This window comes from Micrasema longulum, unplaced genomic scaffold, assembly GCF_059751315.1.
Source record: "Micrasema longulum isolate JH-2025_06_02 unplaced genomic scaffold, ASM5975131v1 h1tg000031l, whole genome shotgun sequence".
Lineage (NCBI taxonomy): Eukaryota > Metazoa > Arthropoda > Insecta > Trichoptera > Brachycentridae > Micrasema > Micrasema longulum.
In genome coordinates this window covers 147361-168101 of record NW_028277238.1, presented here as the reverse complement: position 1 = coordinate 168101, position 20741 = coordinate 147361, and the positions used below count along the sequence as shown (strand labels likewise).

Genomic DNA, 20741 nt, shown 5'->3' with positions numbered 1-20741 from the left:
ATAACCATATTTCTAACAGGAATGGTAGCGTACTTGTATCACAACAGCCAATGTATTGTAATTTTATAAATTTCATAACATCTGATTGGATTATCATTATCATAGTTTTTTTTCTCATTTCTAAACTCCGACACCCCTTTGTAAGTCACCAAATAATACATAAAAAAATATGCATGTAGCACAGCTTATTACATGATAATCATTCCCTTTCCGTACCTAATGGCGCATAGGGGTCTGCATTGGTACACCAATCACAGCGTATCTTGATCATGTTTTGCTACATGAAGGTAAGATGATCAGTCTTATGCTTCAGGTACCAGTCTAGGGACTATGAAATATTCTAGCGTGAAAACACTGTTTTAAATAAATATTTTAAATAAACCATGTCGGGAATCGAACCCGAGACTTCTTGCATGGTAGACAAACGAGCTGACCATTACACCGTGAGGCCGACAGCTTATTAAAAGGTTATTAACTACATCAATGTAATCAAGTCTCAGTGAAAGGATTGATAGTAGGTAGGTTCTACAAAATATTGTTTAAGTTCATACCAAGAGACATTGGTCTTCCCGGACAATACATAAAACTTAATTTTGATTTACTAACCATTCTGTACATTATTTCGAAAAAGAGAATTTCCTAAAAATATGTCACTAGATTATGGGGCACCTCTAAGAATCTCTTATTTCTCAACCCATGAGCTAAAAAACTGAGTAAATAATCCGAAATTCCCACTGTTTTTAACTAAGTCAGAATTCCAGACTGGTCTGGTAACATCTATCAAACCGTTCAACATTACTTTACTTTCCTCATTCAGAAAAGTACAATGCCATAACCAAATGAAATCGCCAAATGAAAACACGTATTCCTAAATGATAGAGGGTGCAGAAAAAATTTCTGCGTTATCTGTATCTCAGGGAGTCTGGATTTTACCCGTGGCCTTTCCCGGCTGACTTCTTACTGGGAATGCTGGGCTACCAATCATTGTTGGGGAGAAGGAATATTCATTTAAGTGTTCATTTTTTTCAAATCATTGCTGGTCGCATACATAATTTTGATATTCTTAATGAATTCGGTCTATTTGTCCCTGATAATTATCTTCGACCAAGGCAATACAGGTTGTTTTACATGTTTTCATGACAGTAGGATTACTCCGAGGAGGGCAATTTCCAAATTGTAATATGTATGAAAATTTTAAATGACCATTGACTTTTTTTTTCTCTTTTCTATTTAATAAAATCTGATATGTATATTTTGTAATGTGTTGAGAATCAATTGGATACTCTGTAATGTTCTCAATGAAACTAAAAAAACTGAGATGGATGTGTTCTCATCATCACTATGGCAGCATCATCTGCATGGCATGTGATGTTAATGACCTTATCTCCTTTAGTAGATTCACTACTTTTTTTATTCTTAAAAGCGTTTTTTTCTATTTATTTATTCTGCTTGTGTAAGAAAAGGTTTTAGGCGTATATATTGTTGTTGTATATTTAGTTATAAAGGTGGTAAACTTGCTTTGTTTCTTTGTTGTTCTCAATATGGGTTATTTTCTAAATGGTAATATTATTTATGTCCCGAATTGAGTTGTTGTAACTCCTGGGAATGTAATTCAACGTATTAAAATTGTAAAGTACTTTGTGTTATATGATTTATAAATAAAATTTTAAAAAAATATTTAAAAATTAAAAAAATAACACATGTTCGGCCGTTTAATTTAACGCGCCCGCAAGCACAACGAGAATCATTAACAACAGCAAAAGTGGAGTATACTCCTGAATTATCCGTGACCTGAAATCATTAGAACTGCATGCAGTGGCGGATTTGCCCCAAGGCCCAGTAGGCCCAGACCTAGGGCGGCCAGATATTAGGGCGACCAAACGTGGCAAAAAAAAATATAATTAGAAAATACGGTTGTACGTAATACAGGGTGAAGAGATGCAGCAAAGGAATGGTCGGGAATACCTCAGAATCACTACTTTTTTGGTGATAATTGATACATTGACAGTAGAACTCCAAATACGACGGGACGCTTATAAAGAACTTTATAATAAATTTTATTTTATTACTAACCTGACGAAACTAAGCCCGCCAGAAGTCGAAGAAAAGTCTTAAATATTACAAACGATTTTTTCTATTGACAATTTTTTAGAAGAATGTCTCCATTTTCGTGATCACTGTAGTATAAATAATGAAGATAGAAAGAATGCTGTCAGTTTGTTGGAATGGCTACGAGATGAAGATCTTCAAACTATTTATCCAAACGTGGATATTGCTCTCCGTATGTGTGTGTAACCATGTCTATAACACAAAAAAGTAACCAGAAATTAAAATGGACGCAACGATCCATGGAAAGACAGATGCTCGATGTATGTCTAAGAGACAGAATAAGAAATGAAGAAATAAGGTGCCAAACCGGAGTCGTGGATATCATGGATCGTGCAGCGAAATTGAACTGGTAGTGGGCAGGGCACTTGGCGAGACAAAATGATGGCAGGTGGACACCCAGAATAATAAAATGGAGACCATGGGCAAACAAAAGAAGTGTTGGAAGGCCACAGAAAAGATGGGTTGACTGCATGCCTCTATTGCCAGTAAAACGTGGATGATGAAAGCGAGTGATAGGAAGGGATGGAGACGTTTAGAAGAGGCCTTTATCCAGCAGTGGAGAGAATAAGGCTGCAGAAGAAGAAGATGTGTGTTTTTTCCTGACAGTAACTGTTCTGAAGAATGATCATTTTCTTGTTTGCGGCAAGTTTAAAACAATTTACGCAGCAATGACAGGGCAAAGGTTAAATGATACAGCTTTACTCAACATAGAAGCGGATGGTGTAAGGAAATTGGATTGCGAAGATTTAATTAACGATTTTGCTACGCTTAAGTGTAAACGCATTTTGTAACATGTAAAACACGTTTTATGCCTTGAATGAGAATAAACCCGTACTGAATTAAATAAAACATGGTTTCCTTATTTTAAACCTATATATTCTATTTGTAGAAGTTGTCTCTAGTACCTAAATGATGAGAGCAGAGAAAGGGGCGGGTGGCACGACACGGGCTAGGGCGGCCAAGACTGCAAATCCGCCACTGACTGCATGGTGATTTAGACACCAGCACTTGTTTCGAACTCTAGTCCTCGTGTTTGGTTAAAAATTATAGGTCGATCTACACTTTAGAAAGGAGTCCCAACATCTCTGCCGTTTGCGCACGATGTTTTGTTTTACAAACTGCTGTGTACACGTGGACAACGGTCAAGTCCTGGGACAAAACAATACTGTATTGTCAACGTTAAACGCCACTTTAGCTTATCCTAAACTGAAGTAAAGATGGATTATCAATTTGCTTATTTTTGTCTTACCTGGCATGAGGAAGTACACCAAGAGCGCTAGTGTTATGCATACTGCAGCTAGAGCGAGGGGCCAGCGCAGCAGTCTCAGCGGTCCGCGTATTCGTGAGCGTCCATTCATCCATCTTCCTCCGCCCCCGTCTCCTCCGCTCTCGGGCCCAGATAGCTGCGCCACCCGGTACAGAGAGTCAGGGTGCGTCCCCTAAAATAAAAAAATAAAATTTATAAGGTTAGGTGGTCACGTTACACTGGATTTTTTTTTACACGGGGGATGCGCTCCACACAGTACCGTGTAAAAAAAGAAGAATGCTGGTTAGGTTTCCTTATGTAAAAATAAATTTTGGAATACAAAAAGTTTTGTAATTTTGAAATGACTCCGCCTGTGACGTCACAAGTTCTAATTGGTTGGTTCTGCTGATTTCTGAGTTGGTTTCCCAGAAACCGAAATTCTATCTCAACGCTCTGTAATTGGTTGATTCCGAAGAACTTGTAACGTAGTTAATTTTTCTTACATTTTAGAGAAACTTCGTTGTACAATAAAATGCTTTATTTTTTACCGCGTAAAAGAATTTTTATACATAGTTTCCAGGAGCACTGAACTTCCTCATAACGTAGGTCTTATACATATTCTAGCAAAAGTATTTAAACCGCAAACCCTTTGGCGCAACCCTTTTGCTATAATGTTCATAAGATCCACGTTATTGGTTAAAAACGTATTAAAACTAATTAAACAACATATTACAATAAACATGAAGAGCTTTTTAGAGAAGTTAATGTAGAAATATAGGCATCCACAGGGCTGGCACCTGTTATTGGCTGGTTAAAGTACTCCAGCTCCCTGGGGAGTTGAATCCTTGCTAATAAAACAAAACATTGTTAATAAAAAAAAATATATATTTATAGATGACAACCATGAAGTTTCGCATAAATAAATTGTCTATGTTTTTATGAATGTATGTATGTGTATGCGCATGAGTGTATGTACGTGTGTGTGTATGTACATGTGTATATATGTGTATATTTATATATATGTGTGTATATATGTATATGTCTGTATGTATATGAATCAAAATGTGTATCCGAATAAGTTTATATTTTGTTTGTCCGTGCTCTATATTAATTTGTTAACTATTATAATATATTAAAATGTAATTGCCTAGCTTGGAACGGGGTATGTACCCTTGTGAGCTGGGCAAAGTGAACATGGAATTGTATTTTGATAAAGAGTGTGAATAAATAAATAAATTAATAAAACAACTTTGGCTGAAATCATAATTTGAAGCCTTTGCCCTAAACACAGTCGATACGTACGTAGAGTAATAGAGCTTAATAGTTCTCTCAACAATCACACAGTGTCTGGTCGTATGTAGCAGAAAGGAGTCAAAATACTTTTGTTAGCGTTAAAGTGAAAGGGAAACGAACGAACCTAAGAAATAATTCATCACATGTTAAGAGGTCTGAAACCTTTAAAAGAGGGAATTTTCGTGTTTTAGGTATTTCAATTGAATCCCTTAACTTTTAACATACAGTGTCAATAAACTTACTCGAGTCCTTTCATGGTAACCTGAAGTTACCTTAGGTCAGCCTTAGGAGGTTAGGAAATAATCGCCTGATAATCAGTCTCTAAAACTTTTTTTCACGGCCGTTCGGATACACAATATTTTTTTCTGGGTTATTGTGTAGTGCCCAATTATATTAACAGAGATAGTGGGATGCGTTTAAAATTAACGTAGATATGCAAATGAGATTTTATTTGTATTATTTATTTTTTTATTTTCTCTTATTTAGGAAACATACGTTACAGTTACATGGTTTATATTTTACACAGTTAGACTTAACTCTAATGGATCAGTGAAGTTTCCATATTATAAAGTAATTATTTGTAAGGTAATTAATTAAAGTAAACATAAGAGAAAGAAAAAAAACATAAATAGAAGTTGTTTAAAAATTAAAATTAAAGTAAAAAAATGAAGAAAATTTGTCAAAGTAAATAAAAGCTAAGAATTAAAATACGGAATGAAAAACATGCTCAGATGTAAAAATAAAATAAAATAATAATAACATTTTTTAAAAAAGGAAAAACATCAATATACACATACATATTTTAAGGGATTCAAAGAAACGATGAGAAGAATCTTTAAAGAATCTTTAAATAAGATATTGGTGTTTTCGGATGCAAAACAGCCAGACCGTTTTCCTACAAAAAAACTATAATCTACCCTATGAAAATAGTGTCGATCACAAAAACGGCATTTATCAAATCGCAGAAAACGCCCACAGCACTAGAAAAATTATACGGTACATTAAAAAATAATAAAATAGGTTAAATACATAATTAGATTCGTGTTTGTAATATAAAAAAAACTAATGTATTTATGATTTGTCAAAGTCCAAAACATTCCAACTGTTGTGTAGATTTGATTATTCTCTCTTTTCATAAAAGTGCTATTATCTCAGTTTCACTTTTCTATAGCGCCAGCTAATTTTTTGGATGACTAAATTATCCTGGTACCCATTTATAAAGAAATCACATAAAAGCGTATGGTGAAGCGGCACAGATTTCAAATTGACAAACTTTAGACAGCAACGACTGCGAATCTGTACAAATCCCAAGTACTTAACATTACACATCTATCTACCAGTGGCAAACAGTGGTTTAATTTACAGATAAGCTATGAAAAAAAAAAAATATTTGTCCCTACATACATAATATAATGCAAGTTATATATACCAACTACAAATTGCTATTTTTTCTGTAGTTCTGTATGATACAACAACTCTTATCTATGAAATTAACTCAAACGATGTAACTCCGTGATATATTATATTGTGTAGCTATATTATCCATTGATAACATAACCAATATTTAAAAAAAAATATATATCACAATGAATTCAAGCAGAATTAAGTATTCTCATAACGATTGAAATGTCAACTGGCCGATTTGTTCTAGAAACGAATAATGCCAAAAACAGCCGCGTCAACCTCCACATGTGTTGCGAGTCGTATTATGTCAAAAGTATCATTTCAAAAAAAAATATTCCTTGAGAAATAATGTTTGAAATACTGTTTTCCAAATCGAGAATCTTCAAAGAATTTGTGTTATCTGAAAGTTTACTCTGGGTGGAAAATTCCACCACTTGGTTTAAGATGTTCAAAATATAGTACACTTATTTGTATGAAGAAATAACCCGTTATAATCGGCTAGTTCTGGCTGGCGCTGGGCGAGCTTTATTAATATTTTTATTTATATTTGGAGAAAAATGCAAGATTTATATAAATAGTAGTTATTTGTTTGTTTTTCTGTAAATAAAGTTACCGTAAAAAATTATTATAGATATTCAAATATAATGGTAAGCTGCGCATAATCGCTTCTGCACACGGTTCGCCCCTGCTATATACATAAATAACATCAACCCTGATAATAGACGCTGTAACGCGATCCAAAACGTCAGTAAAGAGTGCGAAGGACACACGGCATAATAGCCTAAAAAAATCACTGGGCAATCACTGTCTCTTTAATCTCGTTGAAATTATGTGTGTCTTGCTTAGTGGTCAAATGAGATTATATCTCTTTCTCTCAAAGTATGTTTATAAATATATTTGGTTTTTTTATATTTATGAGATCCTGATGGGAAAAACATTTTTGAGAAGGGAATGTCTTTATCCCTCTCCTTATTGTTCGACCAGAAGTGTGTAAGTGCTTCTTTTAGGTACAGTTGTCTCATATCCAGCACCTTCATGTTTTGGAACAACTGTTCTGACGGGTATGTTGGAGGGCGACGGAATATTATTCTCAATAATAATTTCTGTGATGTCTGTGAAAAGATGCCGCACAACCCCCCCAGCCAAAAAGACAAAAAAAGAAAACAAACTGTACAAAAATACTTGATTTATTAGTTCCATACACTGCATAATACTGATAAATTAAAATAGGATAGAATTCATTAGTTAAGTACACCTTGATAAAGAGGCTTGTGTAGCTATGAAACCGGTCTTGAAAAAAAAAGTAGTCAAAAGCGAAGTTGTTTTATATTTATTTTATTTGATATACTCGTATTTACTCAAAATATTGTTGTGTGTTTTGACAACCCTGGTGTGAATTTTTTCATTCGCGGGTCACCACCAAGACTTCTCGTGCCATATTGTATTCTAATGTGTATTTCATTATGATGGATCGTAGCTGTATCAACTTTGTTAGCTGACTGCATTTATTGATTAGATCTATTCGTAAGCTATCCATCTAACCGTGGACTCCATTAATCAAGCATTGTTATCCTCTCTCGAGAATCTCCACAGCAACAACTGCTGCCTTACGGCGCTGGTCGCCGGTAAGATCCGAGTTCGGATGACAGACGTATTCATCAGATAAGAAGGATAAAAATGACGGAAGAAGATTGTCTATGACAGAAGTGGCCAACCGGTCGATCGCAGGCCTTAGAACTGTCGATTGCGATACAGCAAAGAAAAAAAACTCTTAAGTTACAAACAGACTTTCAAGATTTTTTGCTATCTAATTCATGCATCCGATGATCGAAATAAGCTAGATTTGGTGTTCCAATACAGTGCACCATGGCATGCGGAAAAGGGAATGATAATGTTGAGTTAAATACATGCGTAAGTGAAACTGATTTTTTAATTAATATGGTAAAATCTTAAAATACAATACAGAGGGTGAAATAAAACCAGGATCCTTGATGAGTGTTTTTGACTCCTTGGGTCCAAGGTTTGAAACCTGGAAGAGTCCATTTAATTTATTTGATTTTACGTTGCGATTTGTCTTAATTTCTGCATTGGATTGTGGAACGTATGACTTATATGACTTATTTTTATTTTATTTTTTATTTATGTTTTATTAAGTTACTTAAGAATTAATATAAACTTTTGGTAATATTACGATTTTTTGTCGAAATTTCTCAAGACCATACTTTTTTGTGTTATAGTAAATTTGAAATATTTCAATGCTTTTTATTTATTTTATTTCTACAGTTTGATTCCGTTATACAATGAGTTTTGAGACTGTTTTACTCCTGGGTAAAATTAAATTATATTTTTTTACTTATCCCCACCGTTATTTTGTGTATAAAAATGGCTTCATTACATTTTATTTGTTGCTTTACTGTGAGCAAGCCAATGTTTTTGTCCATTATTTTTAAATTGAAGTGAATATTCTTTTGAATACAATCCTCATATCCTTATTTTGAAGAATCGGTAAGTTTATATTATCCCATTCGTCACATTACAAAAAAATAGACGAACAGTAATCTATTTATGGTCGTATAATTGTTTAATAGTTAAGAGCTCTTTAAATCTATTAGATTTCTTAATTTTCCCTTTAACTTATCTTCGACTAGTACCTGAAGCGAAAGACTTATAATTTTACTTTCACGTAACAGATGATCGAGGTACGCTGCATTTAGTAATCCATTACAGTACCCTATGCACCATAGGGAGGGAATATAAGATATGGGATATGAATGGATTGTTAATAATTTTATCACAAAACAGATTTTCCTAATCAGCAGTTTTAGAAAAAATCAATGCACTATTGATTTTTATAAATTATTAAAATCATGATTAAAACATAAGACTATTTAAAATTACATCGGTTTCTCATCTTTTTTTTAGTTAGTAAAAATAAAAAATATATGTACGTATATAATTTTTAAACGGAATACAATTTTTATACAAATTGAATACAAATATTTACGTTAACGTTTCCCATTACGTAAAAGAAAAAAACATTCTTGTGTTCACAATGGGGAGTGACGTCTTATAATAATTTGTTTATTTTATTAGAAATTCAATAAAAATACGTTCGTAGAAAAACGCGACGTGTTTGGCCTTAGTTGTTGTGACGTCAAGATTTATGATATTGTTCTACACAAATTTCAACGGTCAAGAACAAATAAACATAAATCGTGACGTATTAGGGGCGTGGCCAATGGAATCACCGTTTTTGTGGGAATTCAAAATTACAAATTTAAATTTTCTATGCTTCTAATAATTAGCAAAAATTTTTTTTTTTACTGGATAGTATTTCGTAGACCTTTATTACTTTAAAAATGTAAAAAAAGTACCATTTTCCTATTATAATCTGCACGAGAGGAGCATTTAAATTATGTATGCTTCTGTATCGGTACACCAATCGTAGCACATCTCGATCAGTTGTGACATGAAAGCGAGATTATCAACCTTAAGCTTTAGATGCCCATCTATGATTTATTATTTAACATTTAGTGCACAAGAATGAGGAAGTACAGTGTATTTTATATTTTTTTATTTGTTAATAGACCATCAAAATAAGCCAAATTACAAAAAAAAACATGCATCGGATCGCAATGATTTGATAGTCCATTAACAACTAAAAAAATATAAAAATACACTGAACTTCCTTATTGTATGTTGTCTGTCACTAAAGTTATGTTAATAATTAATTCAAATAAAACGTATGTATGACAGACACGTGTTCCAATTTTCTGGATAATAAATGAGGTGACAGTGTACAATTAAGGATGCACTTTCTCCCCTAGAGTATAATAGGGTCCTGCTCCAAATCACTGATCAGCCCACCAGTTATGTAGGAGACTTATCATTTACATCACTTATCCTGTCTGAGCGTGGGCCATTCCTTTTTTTAATTATTAAAAAGTTTTTATCACATAAATATGGTTGACATGACCGCGAAAAGAAAAAAAAAGAAAAATAAAAGAAAAACCAAATTAACAAATGCTGATATATATATATTATTTACAGTATGCCATAGAATTAAGAATAGTCCAGAAACCGCATACGCACATCAAACAGAAGGCAACTTAACTACTCATAAATGAGTAGGCTTACGTTTTGACCAATTAGCTTCATTGTTGACGTCGCTCAGTACGCAACTCCTGATTTGAATTCAACTATGCCGTGTTGTGTCCTTTTAAAGTTTAGAAATACTGCTAGGGATCTTAAAGAAAAAGGATGCAATCACATTTCATTTGTAATTCGCGAATGAATGTATTTAACATAATATAATATAACAAATGCATTACTTAAAAGTTGAATTAATTTTCCATTTGTCAGATTGTCGAAGAAACAAAATGGAAATTTCGTTAGTGTTGCCAGAGTAGATTTTTTTTTTACCCTACTTTGCTCATCTAATAAAAGAACTAATAAAAATTTAACCTCGGATTAAACAACGCCGTGGGGGATATTTGAACGACATTATCTTTAAAAAATCAAATATTATTTAACACGATACAAAAATATCCGTTTTATGTCAAATAAAATTTGTTTTATATTTTAAGTTCAAAGTTCATTGATTGAATTATTCTAATTAAATGACCCTTTACTTATCTACTCTGTTGTATCAGACAATATTTCCGCGTGCACAATAAAATTTTAGAGAAATTAACAGATTACTTTTTTTTTACCTTACATTTGTGTTATGATTTTTGTTTCCCCCATCAAGCAACATTATCCGGCGACTTCACGAATACGCGCGGCAAAAGTAAGCCGGAGTGGGGGAATTATTGGACACAGTCCGATGTATTCGAATATGATTCTACGCTCCTTCTGGACTATTCTTAATTCTATGCAGTATGCATTTATTTTTAATTTTCTTTTTTTTATAAAGAATGTGTCTATCTGTTCCTTCCATGCTTGGATTGGTTGGATAACCAAGACCTCAAACCTACTTTAAACTGTATTCGTTATTTAATGTTTTGTAGTTCCTTAGTTAGAAGATTGAATTGATCTTGGACCAACGTGTGAGGAGTGCCTCTGTGCGAACTTAGTTCTATAGTTCTTAGTTATTTTATTTATTTATTATTAACATTAAATTACATACACAAAATTATAATTTATGCAAAGTTGCTTTGTCTGTCTAACTAGGGTTATTTACCCTGTTCTAAGACAGTAAAAAAAAAAAAAAAAACAGTAATAAAGATACAGGACAAAGTGAAAAACAAAGTAAAAAATGGAGTGAAAACATGGTAAAAAATGTAGTAAAAACATAATAAAAATGTAGTAAAAACATTTTAAAATGTAATAAAAACATAGTAAAATTGTAGTAAAAACATAGTAAAAATGTAGTAAAAACATAATAAAAATGTAGTAAAAACATAGTAAAATGTAATAAAAATATAGTAAAATTGTAGTAAAAACATAGTAAAAATGTAGTAAAAATATAATAAAAATGTAGTAAAAACATAGTAAAATGCAATAAAAACATGGTATAATTGTAGTAAAAAATAGTAAAAATGTAGTAAAAAAACGTAGCAAAAAATAATAAAAACAAAGTAATAAATGCAGTGAGAATATAGTAAAAACCATTAAAATATATAAATATGTCTATAAAAATATTTTGAAACTCAGTAAAATGCGAAATAAAAACAGAATACATAGTAAGAAACATATTTAAAGTCATAATAAAAAATGAATGTATGTTGTATAGCAAAAGCAGTTATATAGATAACTAACCTAACATCAAAGGATGTACGAGTACTATCAAGTTATGACATAAAGTGTAAAAATAATTAAACCGCTCTCATTTAAAGTTGAAGAAAATCACATGCGTCGTTGTTCTACGATCATGACGATGTACAAAAATTACCTTAGCTCGGCGCAAAATGAATGTAAAGTTGTACAAATGAGATAAGGCGGGTTATTCATGTGGAGAACGGTCAAAATAATCTTGAATGTTTTTATTTCCGCTATTGCCAGAACAAGTAGTAAAAAGTTTTCATAAATCGCACTAGCAAAGTGACAGTATAAATTATTGGTGAAAGCTTGTAATGGAACACATCATGACAAGAAAAGAATGGCGAGAGGAATAAGTACCCACCAGTGGCGTGCTTTGCCTTCAAGGTGGTCAGTTACTAGTACTTTCAAAATGCCAAACGCTATTTCATTACAATCGGCTAAATTAGATTGATGTTTACAGATAAATTTACTGTATATAGTATACAGAGGAGCGCTGACGGTGACAGGAGAATTGAAAACAGTAAATATTCATTCTTAAAACGTGATTTTAAGAAGATACTCGTATGCGATGCCAGACAATTTTGATGAATATATATTTTAACATTGTTTTTCTGTCACTCTCTCGCAAATGCCTCCCCGGTACTGTGCGAAAAAGACAACTCCACGTCTGACTAATTTTGCATAACTAAAATCGACGTTTGGCTGTCCCGTTTTTCGCACCCCAAAACTGAACCGATTTGGTTATTTTTATCAGAAAGTGTATAAAAATAAAAAATTATGTGTCAGAAACATTTCCATTTTAAAAAAATATTATCATGTGTTTATCTCATTCTTTTGCAATTTGCTCTTTGGCACTCTTTTGGGTTTTTGGATGGTCCTAGCTCCCATAAGAAACAATTCATAAAAAAACAATAGAGATACGTAAATGGTAAATATCTATAGTTTAAACAAATCACTGCCCTGGTGCCATAATCCAGGAAGAAAGTACTAGAATACGTCTGTATGAAGAAAGGTGAGTCCGCGTTTCCTACTAAGAACAAATGTTTTTTTGTTTTACTAGTTTTACAATATATATATACCTGATAAGAAGCCGCAAGACCTCCAGGGGAGGGTACTTTCAATGTTAAAATGAGTGGGGTACATATTAAAAATATATATTGATTCAATCCGTTTGGATATACAAACAGCAAACTCGTGCAATAAAAATTTTACATTACGCGTCATTCCTTCGTCTTATATCGTTTATTGTTGATTTTTATTATTTTTCTGTTTTTTTTATGTTATTATAACGGGTGTCATAAACTTGGATAAAAACCATTAAAACGGGAAATTTTCCAGACAAAAGAAGCAGAGGAAGATCACCCGCTCGTTGGTATGACCAAGTTAAGAATATGACCGGGAGAGACCTTTACTCAGAGTGGATGCTAGAGAGAACAGAGAAGATTGGATATATGTTGTGTTTACCATAGATCACCACCCTCAGCATTGAGGAAACGAAGGAGAAGAAAAAAATATGTTCTAATAATTCTTAAAAAAACTTAGGTTTAATGAACAATAAACTTAAAAGCTTTATGTAACTAAAATATAACAATTTTTCGACCGGCAAATTACACCTCTTGAAATTCAGACTAAACTAAGCTACATTGGTACTCACATGAAGATGAAGTATGTAAAGTTTGTTCCAATGAATTGATCAGGAAAGTTATTTTTAAAAAAATATTTTTTATTTCTTTACTTTTTATCAGATCAGGCTTTACCAACTAGGCCTGAACAATTCTAAATTTATTGGAAATTTGTTTGTTGGCATTGCTAAGCAGGCCTTAATTTTTAGTGCAGTGTACACTGTACACTATGTGATTGGTATAAACGATCACATTCACTGTGTAAAATTGACCATTCTGTTTGAACATAATTTTTTTCTCATAAAATTCAATATATCGGTAAATATATATAAATATAAAATGTGTCTCAAATACATTGTGAGAATAACTTTTATTATAACATAATAATATTTAAGCTAAGTGCTTCTTTTAGTGTATCATGTACATGTCAGTGAGCTGAGTATATATATATATTTTGTAGTGTGTGTATATGTGTATGGGTGTGTAAGTATTGTGTGTGGTGATTATAAGTGGGCTTATTGAACAATGATTATAAAAAAATATCTGTTTTTTTTTTAAGATGAACAGATGAGGAAATACAAATTTTTAACGAGCAGAATTGTGAATGGAGTTAGAAATTTTACAAGCGAAGGCACGCCTATGGTCTTCCTAATGGAAGGATCGTGTTTATGTACTTAAAGTACCTTCCCAACGAGGTGGGTGGGTAATGTTCACAAAATACCTAAGTTAAGTGCGATTACATACCAACTCGACATTAATTTCCGGATTAATATCCAATGTGCGAAAATCGCATTCTCGAAATCGCACTCACCTACACGTTTTCTCATGTGAAATTGATCGAAAGTCGGTAAATTTATTCCAAGAAATATAAACCCATTGCCAATCCAATATACTTGATAAACGAGATGGTTTGTGGTCCCGTGGGTAGTGTCGCGGACTCCGGATCAGGAGGTCAGAGGCTCAGACCCTGCTCTACCACAACTTGTTTCCATATTTTAACACGGTTATTCATGACTAAAAGAAAATAGCCCCATTTATATTTTATTTAATTTGATTAAATATTAGTACATAAACAGTGAGAATTTTTAAGTCAATAAATAATATTAATATGTCAACAAGTTTCGAAACGCAACGTCTACAATTGAAGGATTTTTTACAAAAACTGTACAATTGAAATTGGAATGTTTACTCTAACTGCAAAAAACATCCTACATATGCAATATTTGGTTTCTTCTGAACACAATATTGTAAAACATGTTTTCTTTATTTTTCAATATTGTGTTTAAAGCAATTCAAATGTTTCGTTAATTTTAAATACAAAATGTTTTTTGCAGGCAATGATAAAAGATTCTCATTCCAGTTATGCAGTTTTTATTAAAAATAAAACCCTTCAATTTGTTCAGGCAGACAATGTTTTTTTTACGATGAGTCTTCATTTTTTTAGATTAGTATATACACATATGAATATGAATTCAATTTCTTATAATTAGAAATGTAACATATCAAACGATATTTTTTTATTATTATTAAATCATACAATTTTTATTTTGTTTTGCACTCCCATAGTTTGTTTAAATAATATTTACATAAAGGTATGGTAATAATAATAATATAGTAACAAGAAATAAAATGTACATAAAAAATAAGATAGTATGCAAGTATATAATACAAAGAAATTAAGACAATTAATAATAAAAATTAATATTAAACATTTACATATAGTAAGAAAGAAATGTCCGAGGAAAAAGAAGAACTTAAAACTAAATTTCACCTTCCACGTACCTCCTCAAGTAGTAATTTTTAAATGAATATAGTCATTTTTTGGCGTTCTATAGGACTCCGGTAGCCTGTTGTACTCACTACAAGCAAGGTACAGCAGAGACCTTAGACCATATCTTGTCGTGCGTGATCCAGGTACGTGAATATTTTGACTCTGTCGCGTATTATACTGGTGGACGTCACGATTGAAGGTATAGCCAATATTAGTGAAAGAGTCTTTATTTACACCTTGAAGCACCGTTTTTGAAATCTCATAATACGGTATGACCAAAAATGGGAGAATGTCAGTAAGTTTGTAAATGTCTTTGACATGCATTTTCATTGGTATATTCGTCTTGATAAACTTTATTTATAGCGAATAGTTCGTCATAGGGTGATCAGACATGAGTGTTTATTTCAAACATCATATTGTATACACATAAAATATTAAACATACCTGTATATTAAGGCTTTGATAGTTTAAAAAAATTGCCTTTTAAACTTCAACCGAAATAAAATGAAACATGCATAAAAAAAATGCTTTAAAGATATGGGCATTTTAGCTACGGAAAGAGGCTGTCACTTGACCAACATCATCAAACAAATAATTAAAAACTGTTAATAAATTAATCAATAAAATTAATTTTACTTATGTTAGTAAATATAAGTATAAAACCACTTACCGACTTTTTTAGTCTACCGGTTTCGAGACGTATCCGTCTCTTCGTCAGGATACTCACTACATCAACATGCAAATACTAAAATGCGAAGAGACGGGTACGTCTCGAAATCGGTAGACTAAAAAAGTCGGTAAGTGGTTAAATAGTAATATTGACCAACATTAGTTAAAAGGTTTGAACACAAAGTTAATGAAACATTTATGTTTGTAAGTAAAAATTCTTGATAGAAGTTCATTGTAATTTAACATATAAATAAAAGACGAGTGATATTTTAATTCACAATTTTTGGAAAATCCAGTGACCGGTTTCATCGCTTTCGCGACATCTTCGAGACTGGTATTTTTATTAAGGAGTTTAATGTATTTATACAAAACAGAGGTAAGGATAGATAATTCAAAATTATATTATGTATACTTGCTATACTTGTTATTCCTTCTTTATTTTTTCTTTTTTCTCTGCTGCATTGGCATGTTTTTATACTTTTAAACTACTTTTAATTATATATATTGTATATGTAAATAAAATCAATATATTGCTGCTTTTACTAAAATGTGTCATTAATTTTGAAGATGTTTTTTAAATTGACCTAAATTTATCGTCTTATATTTCACTTAAAGATTTTTCTCATCGTTTCTTTGAATCCCTTAAAATAAATATGTGTATATTTATGTTTTTCCTTTTTTTTAAAAAATGTTATTACTATTTGATTTCATTTTTACATCTGAGCATGTTTTTCATTCTTTATTTCCATTCTTAATTTTTAATTACTCTTACAAATTTTCTTCATTTATAATATTTTTTCTATTTGTAAATACTCACTACAAACTACAAACTATAAAATATCTTTTTTTCACTTAAATTTTAATTTTTAAACAACTTTCATTTATGTTTTTCTTTTTCCTTCTCTCTTTTATACTTTCATAATTAACCTTACATATAATTGATTTTTAATATGAAAACTTCACTGGTCCATTAGAATTAAGTCTAATGGTGTAAAATATTAAACTTTGTAACTGTACTGTATGTTTACTGAATAAAAGAAAGAAAAAAAAACATATTTATAGTAAACAAACAGTTATGGTGTATAAACTCAGAACTAATAACAAATTTCCACAAAGTATACAATGTTATTATACATTAAATAAATCCATGTAAGTTTATACAAATAAAAATGTTATTTTCATGTACTCGTAAGTATTTCAATAATCAAAGAATTTATTTTATTTCATTTTTTTAAGAACAGTACGTTATTGTAAATTGGGCGGGATCGGGACAAGGATGCTTGAAGAGAGGATAAGGAGGGGAAGGGAGATGTACATTTTTATTATTATAATGTCTACCAAGTTACATAATTGTTATTTGCTAATTCTTATTACGTGTGATAATTTCGAAAAAACTTTTTCTCGACAGAATTATTAACCCCTGCTAACCTTAGATAGTGTGAAAGCATAACACACCTTTTAAGATACCTCTTGGTTATTCTCATTAGCATATTTATTCAATATTCAGTGCCTCGGGGGCAGATTATATTTGAACAAATTGAGACATCAGATTCATTTACATATTACAATGCTATTGTTGGAGATTTTTTCTCTACATCAGGCCAAAAAGCCTAATCACAGAAGAAAATACAGTATCTAGAAACCAAGCTTGAGAAAAAAATCCAACAGAATTCCTAGTGTGGCAGGTGTGCGTGTGTAGGATGTTACAATGCAGATGAATTTTTTTTTTTTTTTACAGTATACATAAGAGGTGAAACAGAGTATTAAAAAAATAAAGCATAATTACATAGCAAGGAAATACATATTAATAGTAAAAATAGTAAACAAAAAAATCCCACAAAGGCATGGTCTGTTCGTGGGTATACAAGAAAATGTTAATGAATTTTTGCTACTATAATAAATAATGGACAGTAATAATATTTTTGTGGAACATAAGAAAGAGAAAATAAAATATTCTGTAAAAGAATATAAGCTTAATAAAATTAAAAAAGAAAATAAAAAATGTTTAAAAAAACATAAAAATATTCCTTATTATTAAAGGGCAACAAAATACATCATAAAAAAATAGAGTTCATATCTTTAGTTTGAATCCAGGATAGTGCGTGTTTTTTAAAAGAAGGAAAATTTTAAAAGTTTGGAATCAATTAAATATTATCAGTAAAACAATAATTTAAAATTTTTGGGCCTATAAAATATGCATGTCTCTGTGCGAGCCTCGTTTTACAATGTAGTATTTCTAACACACGATTCCTTCTTTGACTTGATCTATTTGAATTACTTGTAAATAAAGTTTGGTTCATAAATATATATTTTAAACATTGAAACCAATAACCATTTTAAATTGAAATAATTGGGGGTAAATAAGATTTCATTTGATCAACAATGTTTTGAATATGTCCAAATGTTTGTAGATAGGCTGAATTTCCTCCCTAATGACAATTGGATTTGCAACAAATTAAGATAACCTTTAGATATACCGTTCTCGTTCAAATAATTAGAGCTACCCCAGAATAAACATATTTTAAATTTTGAGGTATAATAAAAGCCTAATTTTCAATTTATGTTTCTTTCAAATAATTAATTTTATCATTTTAAATATACATTTATACAAAATCTCTTTGCTTGAATCACACTCTTTATTCTGTGGCACTATACATTTAATGCAATTTTCTTTGATTTCAGGGTTTCTATGTCAACCTTCAATCGGTTTTTCTATAAATGTTGCTTGATAGTTATCAGAGTTTTTGAAATTTCATGTTTTGTAGGAGCTTCCACAAATTTTATATATTTTTATATGTGAAGAGTTTCCGGCCCAATCAAACACTTTCTGTAACACTTTGAGACGTTATTCAAGGGAACTATGAAATACAACAGTAAAAACTACCCTTCTAATAATCGATCCTGTTGGCACTCAGAGCTAGACCTAATGTATGAAGCAAAATGGGCTTCACAAACAAAAAAATGGGCACCACTAACAAAAAATAATCCTCGCCTCTTCTGTTTCTGATGGCTCCAATATTTTATGAAAAAAAATTAAGTGAATCATTCCGGTATAAAAAAATCTCATACGGCCTTTGCATTTACAGAGCTAAGACCGGTTTCATTCACTGAGTTTTGGGTAAGTCACATTTTCTTCAAAAAAACTTATTTTTAGGCTTTAAGTATATTAAAGCATCGAATTTAAAATTGAAAAAAACAGCTAAAGAGGAAACGCGGTCTAGTTTTTCTTAATACAAACGTATTCCCGTATTTTCTCCCTAGATTATAGCAGCAGAACAATATTTTATTTACGTACCATATATATTTCCCATATTGACTCATATTGTTTTTTTCCTTATGAATTCTTTCTTATGGGAACTTGGAAAATCGAGAGAAAAAAAACGCCCAGTTTTATCTGCCGTCTTCGGACGTACGGTATACGAAACGAAAAATATTTTTTAAGAACCCAAAAAAAAATACGAAAAATTCCTTCAGACACTTTTAAAAAAAAAAAAATTCGGTTCGGTTTTCGGGTGCAGAAATCGGAAATACGAGACCTCGAATTTAGCGAAATCAGTTCGACGTGCAGTGTTTTTTTCGCACAGTATTGGGGAAGCATCTGCCAGAGAGTGACAGAAAACTTTGTTCAAATACTTATTCATCTAAATACTTTACCACCGCATATCCTTTAAAAGTAAATACGTTTATACTGTATAAAGGCAGGCACGTATTAAAAATACACGATATTCTGGTTCTCGTGAAAGCTACGCGTTTTTTTCTCCATTTAAAAGCAACGTCCTGTGGATTTTGTAGCACGAAATTGTTTTCCTAAGGCTTCGTATGGTAGCAATTTATTAGTTTTTTTTTGCGCGAGTTTTGTTCAAATAATATAAATTATCAACGTCTTAGAACCGTACAATTAATAATTTATATTCACGTTTTAATTGCTACACAATATTTTGATATTCTTGCTGATTCTGAGATGATTTATATTCAAATGTGAAAGTTTAATCACGCGAACATAATGAACTTATCTACACCTTTCTCTAAATTATATTTTTTTATCATAAAAACTTCGCAGCGGAACTAATAAAGCTTTTATCAAAATATATTACTTAACATATTTATTGTGTTTTTTGTCACCACGGATAATCGATGCTTATATTGCATCTCAATTTTATATATCGTCCTGTATCTCAAACACAAATAACTATCGACGTGTTTAAATTCATGATTAGCATTTGAGCGATCACAATGAACAATAATGAACATGCTTACGCTATCGCAGTCATAAGTCAACGCGTATGTAATCTCTAAGTCAACGCTCGTGTCGGTTTGATTTTTGTTTTCCTCGTAAATAAATACAGTTCATTGGCGAAAAATCGGCGTTCACTAATAAAAAAAATTATACAATATATTGCATTTGCAAAATAGTAAGAAGTATCTAATCCAAAAAAGTGAAACTTAAATTACAATTACTATGGCAACTGCTTTTCTTGAGATTTGGATAGCCAACCGCCGGCTAAATGCAATAAATAGCATGATAAATAATAAATGAATAAAAGTAGCAGTTTTGGAATATTTTCCATGTTTACACCGGTGAAATTCAAATATGTGATTGCGCAGCAGGATTATACGTCGCGAAATGTAAATATTTTGACATTTAATATTAGGTTTTCACGGATGTTCCATTGTGATCGCGAATACGATAAACAACCATGGTGAGAAATTGTTATCACGTCGCTAATTAGGACGTAGATAGTTATTTGTGATTGAACTACAGGGAGCCTTTAAATAACTATACTTTTTAAATAGAAAGTGACTGAACTTTCTTAATTTTCGATAAAACGGGTAACAATCATTAACTCTCTCTGTTATTACAATT

General features: G+C 31.4%; 1 protein-coding gene across 1 annotated transcript in view; it reads right to left on the bottom strand.

Moving 5' to 3' along the window:
- The window catches only part of LOC148285471 (uncharacterized), a 74369-nt gene that overhangs the window by 35481 nt on the left and 18147 nt on the right, over positions 1-20741 (bottom strand). Inside the window, exon 2 of the mRNA XM_088224696.1 lies at positions 3359-3548. Within this exon, the coding sequence (XP_088080822.1) occupies positions 3359-3548 (190 nt within the window). The remainder of the gene's footprint in view (positions 1-3358; positions 3549-20741) is intronic.